The sequence below is a fragment of the Thermobia domestica genome, chromosome 2, assembly GCF_964235325.1.
Source record: "Thermobia domestica chromosome 2, izTheDome1.hap1.1, whole genome shotgun sequence".
NCBI classification, from domain to species: Eukaryota; Metazoa; Arthropoda; class Insecta; order Zygentoma; family Lepismatidae; genus Thermobia; species Thermobia domestica.
Window position 1 is genome coordinate 82,563,869 of NC_137455.1, and position 16,071 is coordinate 82,579,939.

The window sequence follows — 16,071 nt, forward strand, 5'->3', positions numbered from 1 at the left end:
AAGCTTGAGTTTCAGTGTACAATTCCATTCTTTAATAAGTTATGGTATTATTTTTTGGCGTTATTCTACTGAATGGATTAGTACGTTTTGCTTATAAAAGAAAGCACTAAGTGTTGTGTTTGGATTGTCACCAGTCTTCTTGCAAGCCCATCTTTCGAGGACAAAAAATATTACCATTAATGTGTGTGTATCTATATAAACTTATCTTGTTTACCGTAAGTAACAAACATTTATTTATTGAAAACAGTAACGTCCATAAATACAATATTCGATTCGTTAATAATTTGTATGTTATCCCCTAAAATTTCTCATTTTTTCAAAACAGTATATATATTAACTGTACAAAAATTTTCAATAAGTTACTTGACTTTCTGAAGCAAAACAAATCATATTCTCTATTTAAACTGTTCTTCACAAGTCCTTAGTAGATAAGTGTTACTACTCGGTAAATGAGTTTTTTGAAGACATTGTATAAAAGTCTTTTGTTAATTATGTTATGAATGTGTAAGCTTATAAAAGTCATAGTTATGTATGTATTACTCTATTTGTAAGTTTTTTTTTATAGCATATATATAATTATTTTGTAATTTTGACAACTGTATGCGTACTCGAGAATATTCTCATTTGTATGCAAAACAGGCAAATAAATAAATATCTTTTGGAAGTGGGGTAACGGCGTCCCCCGCCTTCCCCCTCACTTTTAACCGTGGGAGGAACGAGAGTGTGAATATGGTAATTACTGTTAATGCACTGAATCTTGAAATGAATTTTGAGTGATAGTGAAAGTATTGTATGTGTGTGGTCTTCCACTATTCACGTTTATGCGTATACCCCCGTCGCTGACGCGCCTGCTAACGCTCGGGCTCCTCTGCTGCGGTCCTGCCCTGAGTCGGTTAGATATGTTTCGTGCTTTTTAGTGGCCACCTAGCAAAAATTGTTTCGTGTTTTATACACTGTAGTTTTTATACCATACGTCCCCACTGTATTTATACTGAGCTATCCTGAAGTCAATCTGCAAGTGGTAGTGTAGCTTCTCATTTAGTGTATGCTCTGCTAAAAGAAATGCAAAGCTCCAACCTAACCTCAAAGTGTAACAAATGTATCAAAATTTGGTAGAGCCGTCTGCTTGAGTAATGCCCATCTTCCTCTCATATGGGATTACGAAAGAATTAAGAAAAATAACAAAATGGTATTTTGCGTGGCTAATATACGCTAGTAAATTTCCCCATAGCAGAAGATGCCGCGATCTGCGATGTGATCGCAGAAAATTTGCCGCGCTTGTGCAGAAAAATTCAGCGGAAAAAAAATTATAGCCAACACAAAAGTGTAAAAACATGCCTGCTATGTTTAGATGTCTTCAATGCACTGACGACTCGCATAAATGTAGTTTGAACTGTTTCTTACGTTGCGTATTATTAACAATCACAAATGTTTCTTCTGCAGAAAATTTTTGCAGAATTCATGCAGAAAATTTTTGACTTAGGAAAGCTCATCGCAGAAAGACAAAGAAAATTTTGCCATCGGGGTAAATTTATCATTATCATCATGGGGTAAACATGCGTCTAACTTCCAAGATAGACAAGTGGCCAACTTACAGAGTAATAAGTGACGAATGTCTTATGGAAAAATGCAGGTTCAAGACAAACCAGGCCAAGATGAGCACGTGAGCAAGTTGACAAGTTTTACTGTAGTTCAAAATGTTCATATTAGTGTCAAATTCAGTTTTCAGGGTTGCTGAGATAAATAATAACACTCTCTACGCCGTTTAAGTCCAACTTCAGCTCCTGTTGTTGGGGAGAGAGAGGGAGAGCGTGAAAAATGTGTCCAAAATGATCAAATTTATAGTTTTTGGTGTTGCTAAGATGAATAGTAACACTCCAGATGCTGTTCAAGTCAACTTCAGCCCCCATCGTCATGGAAGGTTCAGGGGGTACCTGAAAAATATTGTTCAAAATGGCTGGTATTAGTATCGAATCCACAGGTTTTGTGATCACTGACTCTGGTTACAGCCCCAATGACATTTTAGGCAAAGTTTTGGCAAGAAGAGCACGGCAGTTGGTACTGAAACTGACAGAGGCAACGGCGAAAGAGCTGTAGTATTTATTCTTTCTTCAGTATGTATTTATTTAACTGATATTTTCCTGCGTTGCTGGTCGTTATTTATTTATTTATTTATTACTCTCATATTGATAGAGACAACACTATTGCTCTTCCTTATTTACTTATTTCATTCATTTATTTACCTTCAAATATTATACATTACATAAACCGTATCCTCACCGTGCAAAGAAAGGGTATTTCAGCTAGTTATAAATAAGTGACCACGTGCTCTAACGTTTTAGAAAATCACACTTCTCATGGGGGAGGAAATTTCTATGTTATTCTCAAGATATGAAAGTAACTTCGATGTTGTCTGTTTTATCGCCACGGGAAGACGGTTGAATCATTTAGAATTAATTTTCGAGCATAGTTTGCACTTGATTCGAGTTTAGTTTTTATTTTGTAACTTCCATCAAAAATGCGTATCCTAAAGGGGGGGGGGGGAGCTCAAAATGTACGACAAAACTATGTTCTCACGAGCCATTCAAGTTAGGCAGATGGAACTCTGTATATAAAATCCTTATTGAAAATAAGTTGAAATGTTTCCGAGGATGTCGAAAATTCTGATCTTAAAGGAGGATCATTTCTATAGTATTTTAACATCGTATTTTGTATTCTTAAGATGGCGAATGTGAGGACACGATTAAACCGTTTAAAATGAATTTTTAAACATAACTGGGGTTGACTTGGGTATATATTATTAGCTCTACACTTGGATTGAAATGCGTATTCTAAGGAAGGGGAAGGGATAGTAGTAGATTTTTCGCGAACAATAACGGCCGCACCGTCTGAAAGGATTTTTTTTTTTTTTTTTTTTTAAGATAGCACTTAGATCGAGTTGGGTTTCTCATTTTTCATTTCGATTCAAATACACATTCTAAGGGGGTAGAAAAGAGAGTTGAAATACTCCTTTTATGTATTTGCCATAAACCTGTTCTTCCCGTGCTAAAAACTAGTATTTCAGCTAGTTGTTAATATTGTAAGTGGGAAGAAAAATGAAATATATATTTGATATGAAAATAGTCATTCTTAATTAGAAACACCGTAGTATTGAAAGATCTTACATATTATGACGTGATTTTTGTCATAGTGAGCACACATAACTTGAAATCAGATACTTATATTTATACACAATTCGTGCTGGTATGCAAGTTTACCTGCAATAACTTTACATGATACTGATTTCATTATGAGAAAGTTATGATGAAAGAAGTATAAAAGATTGTATATAATTTATATATTTAGAAAAAGGGAATATACGGATACTCGCTGTGCAATGCAATTCAAACTTTTTACAGTTAACAAAATATATTCTTCACGTGCATATTTTAATTTGGTTCTTTACTGATTAAGATGCTTAAAAAGAAATACTTGCTAAGATTATCATAATTATCTTTTTTTCGTTCAACTATTTTAAAGTTAATTCTGAGGATCGCTGTGACCGCCCACTTTTATATGTTGGAAGAACAATAATGTACTTGTGAGAAACACCTTGCAAAAAACTTTGTGCTTTCCTAATGTATAATTTCTCAATAAACGTTTTTTCAGATCCATTAGTTTGCGGTTGATAATGGTAAAGCTGACTCTAAGCGTTGCTATTCGTGGTGCTGGGAAACAACACCGCCCTGACAAACCATGTGAAGAGGTACTGAGGAAAACAACACATCTTTATCTTCAAGATAAACTTATTGACAGTATAGTAAGTATAATTGACTTTCGGAAAGATTTGTAAACTTATAGTCCCTCTATACTTAAAGAAATACATTTATTTATAATTTCGAAATGGTGAAGAAAGTACATATCGGCTTTATCTTCGACTAGCAGCGGCTGTCATCATCAGATGTTATTGAATAAAGATGATTATATAGATTAAATTAGAAATAAATCACGAAACTTACAGTGTTATTAAAATATCCAATCCGAAATTGAGCACGGATAAACATAATCCCAATAAAAATTGTATAGTTTAGTTGGAACTTCTGAAAATAATATTAGAAATAATAGACGTGACAGCGTACATTTTACAATCCATAATTGATAAAATATTAAGATAATCTTGTGATAGTAAATAAATAAAGGAATATTATTCGTTGTGCATTTTAATTTTGGAAATATTATGTCAGCAATAACCTATTGCTATCATAAGACCACATTAGAGAATTAATAGAAGTCTTGCACAGCTTGATGGCATCTTCCTATGTAAGAATTACTAATCAGCAAACTTCCTGTCCAAACTTCCTTTTTGAACTGTTATTCTGACTTTAGTTCGAAATAATCAAAGCTTCTTTCCTCCACTTCTCTAGAATATTGATGTCGTAGTCATTTCCTTTCTCCAATTCAAAAATTAACTTCAGTTGACTGTCAGTGTCGTGTCAACAAAATCAATCTACACACGAAGAACACATTTCACGATATCTTAATTTTGTATGAGTGATCAGATCAGGAGTGAGTATATAGCAATTACATATAGCTGGTTTTATGTAAAACTTAGAAGTCAGTTTATTGTATTGCCCTGTAAACGTCAAATATAAACAGTGTATGCAATTGTGATTGTAGAATTATGCTCTCCCACAGGTTCATAATATTTGTTCAAGAAATAGATTTATTACGGTTAATATTACGCAATACTCAGGCGCAAGAAGTATGCTTTCTTTTGCCTACATGCATCAGCAGATCCATTGAAGTGACACTGCCCTCCTTTTAAAGTTTATATATAGATATAGATAGATATTTGCAGCCACGGGTGTCTCGGGCGGGGGGTCGAGGGGGACGCGTCCCCCCAATATTTTGAAGCACAAAATATTCAATATTTTATTCTAATTTAATTTATTTACTAACGACAGAATATCATATAAATAATAATAATTATATTTATTTGGAATATAATATTCAGGCTGTGAAACGATTGTAATCTGAAATCTTTGAGTTTTACGTCCCACGATTACGCCGTTGAGGCTAAAGGAGACGGTGATGATGAGTAATGAATGGAATGAAGAAGATGGGAGGAAACGGGAATACCCTGAGGAAACCCACGCACATGGTGTTTGTCCACCACAAAGTTCACTTGGCGGGGGCTGGGATCGAACACGGGACCGCAAGCACCAGAGGTGAATGCTCTACCACTGAGCCACCGCGGCCCCTACGATTGTAATCGAGTACTTGACAACCTTAAGGGGTCCGTGAAGGTAAACAGAAAGGTAACCAATAGAATCGAAGGGTCAGTCCATTTCAAATCATCCAGCTAAAATATCAAATGAAACCCATAGTCTCAGAATGGCATGAAGATTTTTCTGTTTACTCTACTTGCCATCCTTATTGATCACACCAAATTTTAATTTGATATCTTATATACTTTTTTAGTTAAAATTTGTTTTAGTTTGGTAAAATATACGATTTTGTTGTTGCCCAGGGTTAAAGAGATTACGACATTGATATACTAAAAAGATCATAACTTTGTTAATTCTCATCATATCACAATGATTTTTTCACTAAAATGATCACAATAAGATACAGAATAAGGTAAAAATACATTCAGTTACTTGTACTTGAATTGTTGTAGTAAATATTAGCTCAAACCTGGATATTACGATTTTTTTAAAGAAAAAACATAAAATTTTAAAATACAGTAAAAACTTAAAGGCACTACATAAACCAAAGTATTTTATATGTATTTGTAAGCCTAAAGGCATGAGCTAATGTGTTCTGAAAGAAAAACTGTGGGTTTTTAACTGCAAATATTTTTAAACCATTTATCTTTAGAGTACGGCCAGGTATTTCAAGAAAATCGTAACCTTCACGTTGGCAGCCCTGGCGTTGTCCCTAATTGTCACAGGGACATGAACCATATCTCGTTACAAAGCTTATGGAACACAGATTCCAACAAGGTAACTTCTGTGCGCCCTTGTTTCCGACCCATAGAAGAAGAAGAAGAAAAATTGCTTTTTTCAAAAAAATATTTTGTCGGACTCTGGCAACACTGTTCATTGTCATACGCAGGAAAAAAAATATCGCATACACACCAGACATTGGGTGGAATCATATAAAAAAATAAAGGACCTAGGTGCAATAGCTTGCGAGATAAAAATTCGAAATCTCGTATATCCTATGGTCAACCTGTATATATTTTTACGAAGGAACTGTGGTCTACCCTCAGGTTGGCAACTCTGGCGACTTCCCTAATTGTCACAGAGTCGCGAATGATACCTCGTTGCAAAGCTTACGGAACACTGGTTCCAATGAGGTACCTTTTGTGCCCCCTCGATTCCCAACCCACAAAAGATGAAAATCATCTTTGACGTTTGTGAGACTTTGGCAACACTGTTCTTTATCATAAAAGAAAAATCACTTTCTCCTACGAATTCGGCATGAGGAGGCACAGTCTAGGTTCATTAGGAGCCGAGCAACAGAGGTTTGAAGTACTGGCGCTAAGAGAAAGGGATGAACCAGGCATCTTCTAAGGGTTAAACTAGTGCACATTTTACTTTCTGAAAAACTCATTGAATGATTTACATGTAAGGCGTAATGAAATTATGACATTTTAATCAAGCTGAAGATGTTAAATTATTTAAGCTGCAGTAAATTTATCAATGTTCTAGAACTAATACAACTGCGCATAAGCTTTTAGAGTAAACTTTAAAATCAAATAACCATAATGTTTTTTTTTTATTTATTTATTTTTTTTTTTTTTTTACTCATAAGCGCTTTCGATAACAGTCTTAGTTTTTAATAAATTAAAAATATATTTAATGTATTTAGAAAGTAAAATTGTTTCACAAAGTATTTCACAAATCAAATCAGTTCGTTGGAATCTTATATCAGTTTAGGTAGCAATTTCGTTCGGTATCTTGAGGAGTGCGAATCTTACAGTCCTCAGGTTCATGAAAAAGAGTTGAGTTGAGTTGATTTCAGTTTAGCGTCCCTTTCAACAGCGAGGCTATTTGAGACGTGGACCTACTGATTAACGTGGAATCCGAACCACATGAGTTCATGAAAAAGACCTTGGATTAAAAGCTACATGGTGTTTTTTTTTGCTACCAGCCATGGGAAGTCTCCTTGTGACGGTATAGGTGGCACTGTCAAGCGCATTGTGACAAAAGCAAGTCTCCAACGCAGTCCTGGTAATGCTATTGATAATTCCGATTTTTTTTTTATTTTTGCAAGGAAAATATAGAAAATATAAAGTTCACATTGATTAGAAAAGAAATCTTGATAGAGGCACGAAAAAACTTAGAAGGGTGTTTCACTCAAGCCAGGACAGTACCTGGAACACGTAGTCTTCATCACTTTGAGCCCAAATCTGAAGACTCCACTGGAACAAAACGAGCAACTTTTGCACAATATTCAACTTTTCTGGAGAAAATTATTCGGTAAAAATGCCTGTTGTGGGTGTGCACAATTACATTGCATGCCTTTATGATGACCGGTGGTATTTTGGATTAGTTTTGTCAAAACATGATGATGAAGGAGACGTTAAAATTAAATTTATGCATACCCATGGGCCTGCTCCATCTTTTCACTGGCCCCCAAACGAAGATGTTTGCTGGATTCCTATGAGTAACATAATTTCATGTGTAATCCCCCCCCCCCAGTCACAAAAGCATCCGGAAGTTTTTTTTTTTTTTTTTTTTTCGAAAAGGAAATAGGTTCAATCAATCTTCAGTGCAACAAGATGTTGAAACAAATGCAAGCCCAGAAATAAAATGTTGCTAGTGTTTTATTTAAACATTTTCTGTAATTCCACTTCAGGACTTCTATGGTGTAAATAGTAAATGAACTACTTCAGGACTTTAAGATGATTTGGTAAATTCTTTTTTCGTTCACTGATTATATTCAATCTGTTGTATGTGATGAATATGTATAATTCATTAAACTCATAGTGAATAGCTATTTTCTTCTTCTTTTGTGGGTTGGGAACCAGGGGGGAGGGGGGCAAAAAAAGTTACCTCATTGGAACCAGTGTTCCGTAAGCTTTGCAACGAGGTATCGTTTGCGTCTCTGTGACAATTAGGGAAGTCGCCAGGGTTGCCAACCTGAGGGTAGATCACAGTTCCTTCGTAAAATATATACAGGTTGACCATAGGGTATACGAGATTTCGAATTTTTATCTCGCAAGCTATTGCACTTAGGCCCTTTATTTTTTTATATGATTCCACCCAATGTCTGGTGTGTACGCGATAATTTTTTTTTCCTGCGTATGACAATGAACAGTGTTGCCAGAGTCCGACAAAATATTTTTTTTTGAAAAAAGCAATTTTTCTTCTTCTTCTTCTATGGGTTGGAAACAAGGGCGCACAGAAGTTACCTTGTTGGAATCTGTGTTCCATAAGCTTTGTAACGAGATATGGTTCATGTCCCTGTGACAATTAGGGACAACGCCAGGGCTGCCAACGTGAAGGTTACGATTTTCTTGAAATACCTGGCCGTACTCTAAAGATAAATGGTTTAAAAATATTTGCAGTTAAAAACCCACAGTTTTTCTTTCAGAACACATTAGCTCATGCCTTTAGGCTTACAAATACATATAAAATACTTTGGTTTATGTAGTGCCTTTAAGTTTTTACTGTATTTTAAAATTTTATGTTTTTTCTTTAAAAAAATCGTAATATCCAGGTTTGAGCTAATATTTACTACAACAATTCAAGTACAAGTAACTGAATGTATTTTTACCTTATTCTGTATCTTATTGTGATCATTTTAGTGAAAAAATCATTGTGATATGATGAGAATTAACAAAGTTATGATCTTTTTAGTATATCAATGTCGTAATCTCTTTAACCCTGGGCAACAACAAAATCGTATATTTTACCAAACTAAAACAAATTTTAACTAAAAAAGTATATAAGATATCAAATTAAAATTTGGTGTGATCAATAAGGATGGCAAGTAGAGTAAACAGAAAAATCCTCATGCCATTCTGAGACTATGGGTTTCATAACCTGGATGAATTGACATGGACTGACCCCGAAGTTAATAAACAGGTTGGGCTAGGTAGTACCATTTAAATCACTTTCTTTGATGCCCCCTCTCAAATTTTACATGCCAGAGACGCCAGTGTTTGCAGCACTAATTCGCTGCGGAACACAAATACTGATTTGCCATTTTGCGTAAAGCAACAAAGACTGGAGATTTAAAAAAAAAAAAGATTAGGAATTCATGCAACTCGGAGGATCAGAATGTAACTCGTTTCCACTCATCAGTGGTCCATGTTGCACGTTCGCGGCTCCATTGTTGTCCAGCTAAAAGCATTACGATCCCTTATCAACGGTTTCGCCCGTGCAACCCGCCCGACCCGTATGTCCATCTCGTGTAACCTGCAGCGGGTGCTTAATTGTGGACACAGACTTTGAAAACTCTTTTTGAGATCCTCCATCATTTGCAACGCAAGCAGGACACAATCCGGGATGTGAGTAACAATCCGTTTTAACGCTCGGCGGGACCTGTTACTTGTGTTTTCTTTCAACCACTGTTCCTCTTCACAGATGTGATTTGAATTTTGTAAACTGTCATTCCACTTTCGTCACGCCCACACACATAACCGAGCTCCAACAATTTGCCCTCGTGGAAAATCAGAGGGTTCACCCATTTTACACTATCACCGTCTGCTTAGTACATTGTGCACTGCGTTCTGTTGTTTCTCACATAGTATGGAATTTACCTTAACACACTACCGCCAACAGCCCGGCGCTGTGATCGCGGCTGACCGTTCCCAACCCAAAGAACTGACATGTTTCCAGCTCCAGGTGTTTCTATTAAATTTACAAGTATCTGTATGTGGTGAAAGAATGCAATAAGTTGAATTAAATTAAAGTTTAAAAATAAATATAATGAAAAAGATTAGCCATGTTGATTTAAGATATTTCTCAATTTTGTTATTGCAGGATGATATTTCATTTTGTCAAAACGTGAGCGTCTTGTATTTACATAACAACTGCATTTCGAAAATAGAGAACCTTGATTCTTTGGTGAATCTAACACATCTGTATCTACAAAAGAACCTTATTAGCAAGATCGAGAATCTTAGTAAATTGAAGAAACTGACAAAATTGTAAGTAATCTGATTAACATATTTGTTTACTATTTCATGAGGAAAATGTAGGAAAGTTCATTTGTTATGAACTTTACACCTGTAGTTGATGTGTTCTTTAACCAATAATTTCATTTCTATGTCTATTCTGTTTTAGTTATTAATATTGTCAAACAAAAAAGAAAAAATATGATCAGTTTATTTGTTGTATATGTTAAGTAAATGACCAACAATTAAATCATTATCATTTGCCTAAAGATAAGCAATCTGCGTGCCAATAAAATTTAATAAAGCTGTTAACAACTAATATATGTAATTAAATAATTTAAGAACTCAAAATAAAAACAACAACACAGTCTTCGAGCAAAGGAATGTTTTAATTAAAATATTAGATGTGTGACAGTTTCGCCAGCTAAACCTTTGGCTTCATCAGACATATTATATCTTAATGAAGCATATCTAATTATAATGTGTTCGATGTAGCGAAAGGTTTATTTTGTTGGTGAGACTGTTCACAGTGTTATTTTAATTAAAGAATTATGCTTTGCTTAGAACTGTGTGTTGTTTCTATTTAAAATTGCAAATGTTATTTCTGTTTTGAATTACTAAAGTAAAGCTAATACGGACCAGATAACACATACTCATGATTTGTGTCCATCAATAAAGTTTTTAGCTTACGATATCTGAATGTTGGTAAAAAATTTCAAATAATCTTATTTTTTTTTAACAAAGTCATCATCTTATTTAAGGAAAGACATTTTAACAGAGTAAAGCTTACATTGAAACTTTTATTTTTTTTTTTTTTTAATATCTTTTATATGGTTAGTTTATCCGCCTTTGGCACCTGATACCTAGATTAGATTCATGGTGGAAGCTCATATGGTTTGGATTTCACATTAAGTTGTAAGCACACGTCTCATATAGACTTAAAATGAATACTAAAATCCAATCTAACCAACCAATCAAAACTCATACGGCTGCAATCATCGTAAGTTTCCGTTCCTTGTCGTCTATCCATCCAGCGAAACAAATGAGAGCAGTTCTCTTCTAGTCATTCCCAGCCAAGCAATAAAGTGGACTAACTAGCAGCTTTTTCAGGCCCAAAATTGAGCTAAGCGCAAAGTCAGCTTTATGATAACATAGCTATTAAATCTGTATATGCTTTATGAAGCTAAGCAGCAAGAGTACTTTGCGAGTAATGTCTAAATTTACTTGCAAAATGAACATATACAAAAGGTTATTATCAATTCCAGTGGCAAAATTCAATGAAATGGAGAAGATTTATGGGGTATAATTCCTCAAAGACGCCAGTAATTATATTCATTCGTAAATGCTATCGTCTATGTCTCTTCCACTGTGAGTAAATACAAAGATTGTTAGGTTTTCGATACTTAAATATGTAAGCAGTAAATAAAACCCAAAGAGAACATATAAGAGCATTATATTTTAAGCTTTATGATCTGGTAAATCTGCAACCAAAATTTTAATCTGTGAAACAGCAGCGTATAGCGATGTCGTCTTGGGTTGTATAGGGAAAATATTTAAGCTATTCTATAGTTGTATGCTTAGGATATATCAATCATCATCATCATCATTTTGTTATTCAATTTTTAAAACAAATTAAAATTTCGGAAGCGAAATTGATAATGAAACTCACGAATTATTTGCTTTATGTAAAAAAGTACATAAGCACCGAAAGTTTGGTAATTTCGTTCCGAAGTTACTGGTAATAGAACATATATGGCGTAGTTATACTTTGCTAGCATCTATACTGCTATGCTTATTTGGAAATTCTGTTTGTTGAACTAGTGTTGGTGAACCGCATTTGTAAGATTCAGGATTTAAGTTTTTTTTTTTTTTTTTTCATTGGATCAGAGGTAATATTTTTTCATTTGTAGAAGAGTTGGGAGTTCAGTGCTTTTTTTTCTTTTCTTATTTAGTTAGTACGTAAATATTTATTGGAACCTAGAAATACAAGTGAACAGTGAAAGATCAGTTATGTAATTATTGTAAAGCAGTATACTCCATTCCAGGCACGTACATACTTAAGGTTTATATTCGTGTATAACGCAAAAGACATATATCGTTAAAGCTCTTCACTACATTCCCCACCACTTTTTTGAATTTTAGTGAAACACTAAAGACAATAGAGAGTCAAATAATATCTGCAAAATGTTATTAAGTGATTTAAATAACTGTGTTCAGATCTTTTCTAATAACCAGGAAATGGATTCGTAGTTTATAATGTTATGGAAGTGTAGGAAGAGCCTTAACAAAGTAACGAAGAAGTTAGGAACGTTTTCTTCAAGTTATCTGTGAGGGCCGTTTTAAGCTATCGTTTCAGACTTCCTCAGAGTTAGACTCATTTAAGACGGAAAGGATGTTAAATGTTTATATCACGATTAGAACATCTTCCGAATTCCTGATCTTTTTTCTCGATGTTGTAATTCCTATTTTGCATTTAGTCTTTTATTTTTAGACCTCAAGTAAAAAACGACGGATTCTCTGTCTATACTAAATAAATAAATATAGTAAAATGAATGTGTGATGATGTTTATTTAAATGTATGTTTGGCTCTGTTTAACTGAAAAGCTATTGGACCGCTATCAGTGAAAACTTAGAGGGACTTTGGAAAGAGTATCAGTTCAATTTATCTCAACTCGATAAATGACATTGGCTGCAGCTCTGATGTCAGTTTATTTGCTAGCATCGAGCATAGTCCAGAGACAGAGACCTTATCCAACAATGTTACATAAGTAGGCCTGCCAGACATCTCGAATTTACACTATCTGTCCCCCAAAAGTTGTTCAAAATTCTCCGAATATTTCGGTTCCTCTCTCTCTCTCTGAAACTTAAGTTGATATCATTCGTGCAATATTTAAAAATACCACTTTTGTTAGTTATCGATACTTGACTCATAGGAATAATCTACTCTCTGTTACTCACTTTTGGTGAATGTTTACCTATTATTTATTTAATTTTGATATTTCAGGGGAAAAAAGTGCACAACTATAACTTCATAGATTAATCTGAAAATCTGGGAGCCCTAATCGTGAGTGAATACGAAATAGGATTTGACTAATAGATTTCACTGAGATGCGAAGTAGCGCCACATATTTCTGCGCATTCATATTCCATTTGTTTTTCCAGCCGTAGTGCAATCTTGTATACTGAAATTAAAGTGGTAGCCAATGGGTTATGTTTAAGATTATTCTATGAACTTCAAGAAACTCAAGTTGTTGAAACACATATCTTGTATACACTCAGTTCTAGATTTTATTATAGCAGGGTTAATCTCCATTTTTCATTAGTTTATAGAAGTTTATTAGTTTATAGAAGTTTATTAGTTTATAGAATTATTTTTCATTAGTCTGTGAGAAGTAAAGGCAGATAAATAAAACGACAATTATAATACAAGCGGTTATTGATTATTGATTGCCGGTCATCTCCATTCCTTTGTATAAATAACAATTTGAATGAAAATTTTGAACTGTCATATACTGCGCTTAGGAGCTTACAGTATAATGGTATGTAGTTTGTATGTTTTTAATTTTAGTTTGCTCGCTCCGTGTGGACTTTGTGGTGGACAAACACTGTGCTCGTGGGTTTTCTCGGGGTTCTTCCGTTTCCTCCCACTTTCTTCATTCTATCATTTCACTCATCTCTCATCATCACCGTCTTCTTTAGCCTAACCGGCATAACCGTGGGACGTAAAACTTAAAGATTTCATTTCATTTCATTTTAGCTTGTCCATCTCAAATTAATATTTTTCACATTTTAGGTATCTCGGCCAGAATAGCATATCTGTAATAGAAAATCTAGAACAACTCACTAACTTGGAAGAATTGCATTTAGAGAAACAAAAAATTCCTCTTGGAGAGTGCCTGTATTTTGATCCTCGCACTGTTAAAAGTCTTTCGGTAAGTATAGTTTTGATAAGTAATCCTACTTATTATGTACTTTTGTTTGTTTGTTTTTCTAAGTTCTATTTTAGTCATTCAAGGAGTTTTTAGTATGACATTCTTACGTTTGAAAATTAAATATTGTAAAATCAAACACTGTCAGCTCTTTTCTGTTGTTACTACGGTATCATATTAAATGTATTTTACTGTCTTCAAAATCTTGTGTTTCAATTCACAGTTAATTTCAAGGAAAATCTATGTTCCGGATGTGACTCACACAGGCCATGAAGCCCGCGATACCATTCTTCAGTCGCAAAACTCTGAGAATATTTACACATTTTGGAACAATCATATATTTTTGAGTTAAAAGGAAACGGCGAGCTTTCGTATGATGCGCATATTTTAGAGAAAACACGTTTACTTTTTACTTTTACAAAATTTTGAAAAACTTTCCGAATGAGAGCTGTGTGAAAACCTCATACATTAATTCTATTTAATACAAATAAAGTTACCAGAATGTCTGAGACTTATCAATTTCAAAAGAAGTAGAATCATCTTTTAGCACCATAATTTCAAATGTGTTTATACACATACTTTTGTAAAAAAATTTCGTGGAAATTTACTTGCTAAAGTTAACACCTGACAGTTGAAGCTAGTAGATGTGCAAAAAGTGTTAGAGTATTTTTAATGAGAGCTGATATTACGTCGCGAAGATGTGTGAACTTTCCGCAAAACTGTATTACATTGTAAAATTTTATTCTGATAAAGGTGCAAATGCTGCGCAGGCTCGTGAAGAAATTTGTGCTGTATGGGCAATATATATTATCAAAAGCAACAGCCAAAAATTGGTTCAGACACTTTCATTCTGGAAATTTCGATGTCAAAATGCTCCTCGCAGTAGGTGACCAATCACAGTAAAAATAGATTATATTTTTGGCAAAGTAGAACAAGACCGACATGCAAGCAATCAGGACATCCGCAATACTATGAACATCTATCATTAAAAATGTTAAATCATTTGGAGAAAGCTGAAAAAAAAAAAAAAAAAAAAAAAGCTGGACGTTTGAGTAACTCATGATCTGACTCAGAAACATTTATTCGTTCTAAATTCTGTCTGCAAATCTCTGCTGAAACGTAACGAACTCCAGCCATTTGTGAAGCGGTTGATCACAAGTGATGAACTTGGATAACTTACGACAATAATGTACAAAAAGATCGTTATCGAATCGAGGAGAATCTCCACAGTGTGTAGCAAAGCCCACAGTGATCCTCAGGAAGGTTTTGCTGTGCGTTTGGTGGGATTGCAAGGACATCGTGCGTCACGAGTTGCTGCCGTCTGTTAGAATGACAGGCGCGGACTTGTCGAAAATTAGCATGAGTACATGTAACAAGTCAAAAGAAACGGCTGGAACTGGGCAGCGGAAAGAGTGTTGTATATCACACTTACAGCGCCAGACCGCATTCATCCTTAACGATCAATCAGAAATTGAGAGAACATGACTAGGAGATTTTAATTCATGCAACGTATAGATCGGACCTGGTATAGATCTGATTATCATTCGCTTCGGTCTCTGTAGAACTCCCTGGATGATGCTGAGTTAGTTTAAAAAAAAGAAACGAGAAATTCTATACGGACGGGATTATGATGTTGCCAGAAAGACGTCAGGTCATCGAACAAAATGATTTTTTTTTTTTTTTTTTTTTTTTTTCAAATCAATAAACGTGTTCTCAATTTTGACCTCCAAAAGCTCAGTATTTTTAGACAATCTGATATTACAGTTTCAATTTGTAATATTAGAAAATAGTCAAAATATTATTGTGTAGTTAAGAGTAAGTTCCTCAAAGTGTCTCTTTGAGAGCCCTTGTAATGCATCTCCTCCAGACTTTGTAGTTAAGCCTTATGCTTAAGATACTGTTCCACTAGCGTGTGAGTGTAATTTAAGAAATATATAAGCTTTGTAATATTGAAAAAAGTACATATTTTGACTAATATTTACCTTATATCTCTTCAGTACCCTTTATTTCTTTTGTTTAAAGCCTCTGATA

At 34.4% G+C, this 16,071-nt stretch overlaps 1 protein-coding gene across 9 annotated transcripts in view; it reads left to right on the forward strand.

Annotated features, from left to right (window-relative positions):
• LOC145673411 (protein phosphatase 1 regulatory subunit 42-like) overlaps positions 1–16,071 on the forward strand; it is a 58,005-nt gene that overhangs the window by 7,332 nt on the left and 34,602 nt on the right. For 8 of the 9 annotated variants that reach the window (XM_081743153.1, XM_081743112.1, XM_081743105.1 and 5 more), the window contains exons 2-4: positions 3,649–3,799; positions 9,978–10,144; positions 13,905–14,043. In XM_081743153.1, the coding sequence (XP_081599279.1) occupies positions 3,671–3,799; positions 9,978–10,144; positions 13,905–14,043 (435 nt within the window). In that variant the 5' untranslated portion in view covers positions 3,649–3,670. Of the gene's footprint in view, positions 1–10; positions 216–3,648; positions 3,800–9,977; positions 10,145–13,904; positions 14,044–16,071 lie in introns of those variants that run through there. The other variant, XM_081743128.1, reaches the window with a different exon arrangement.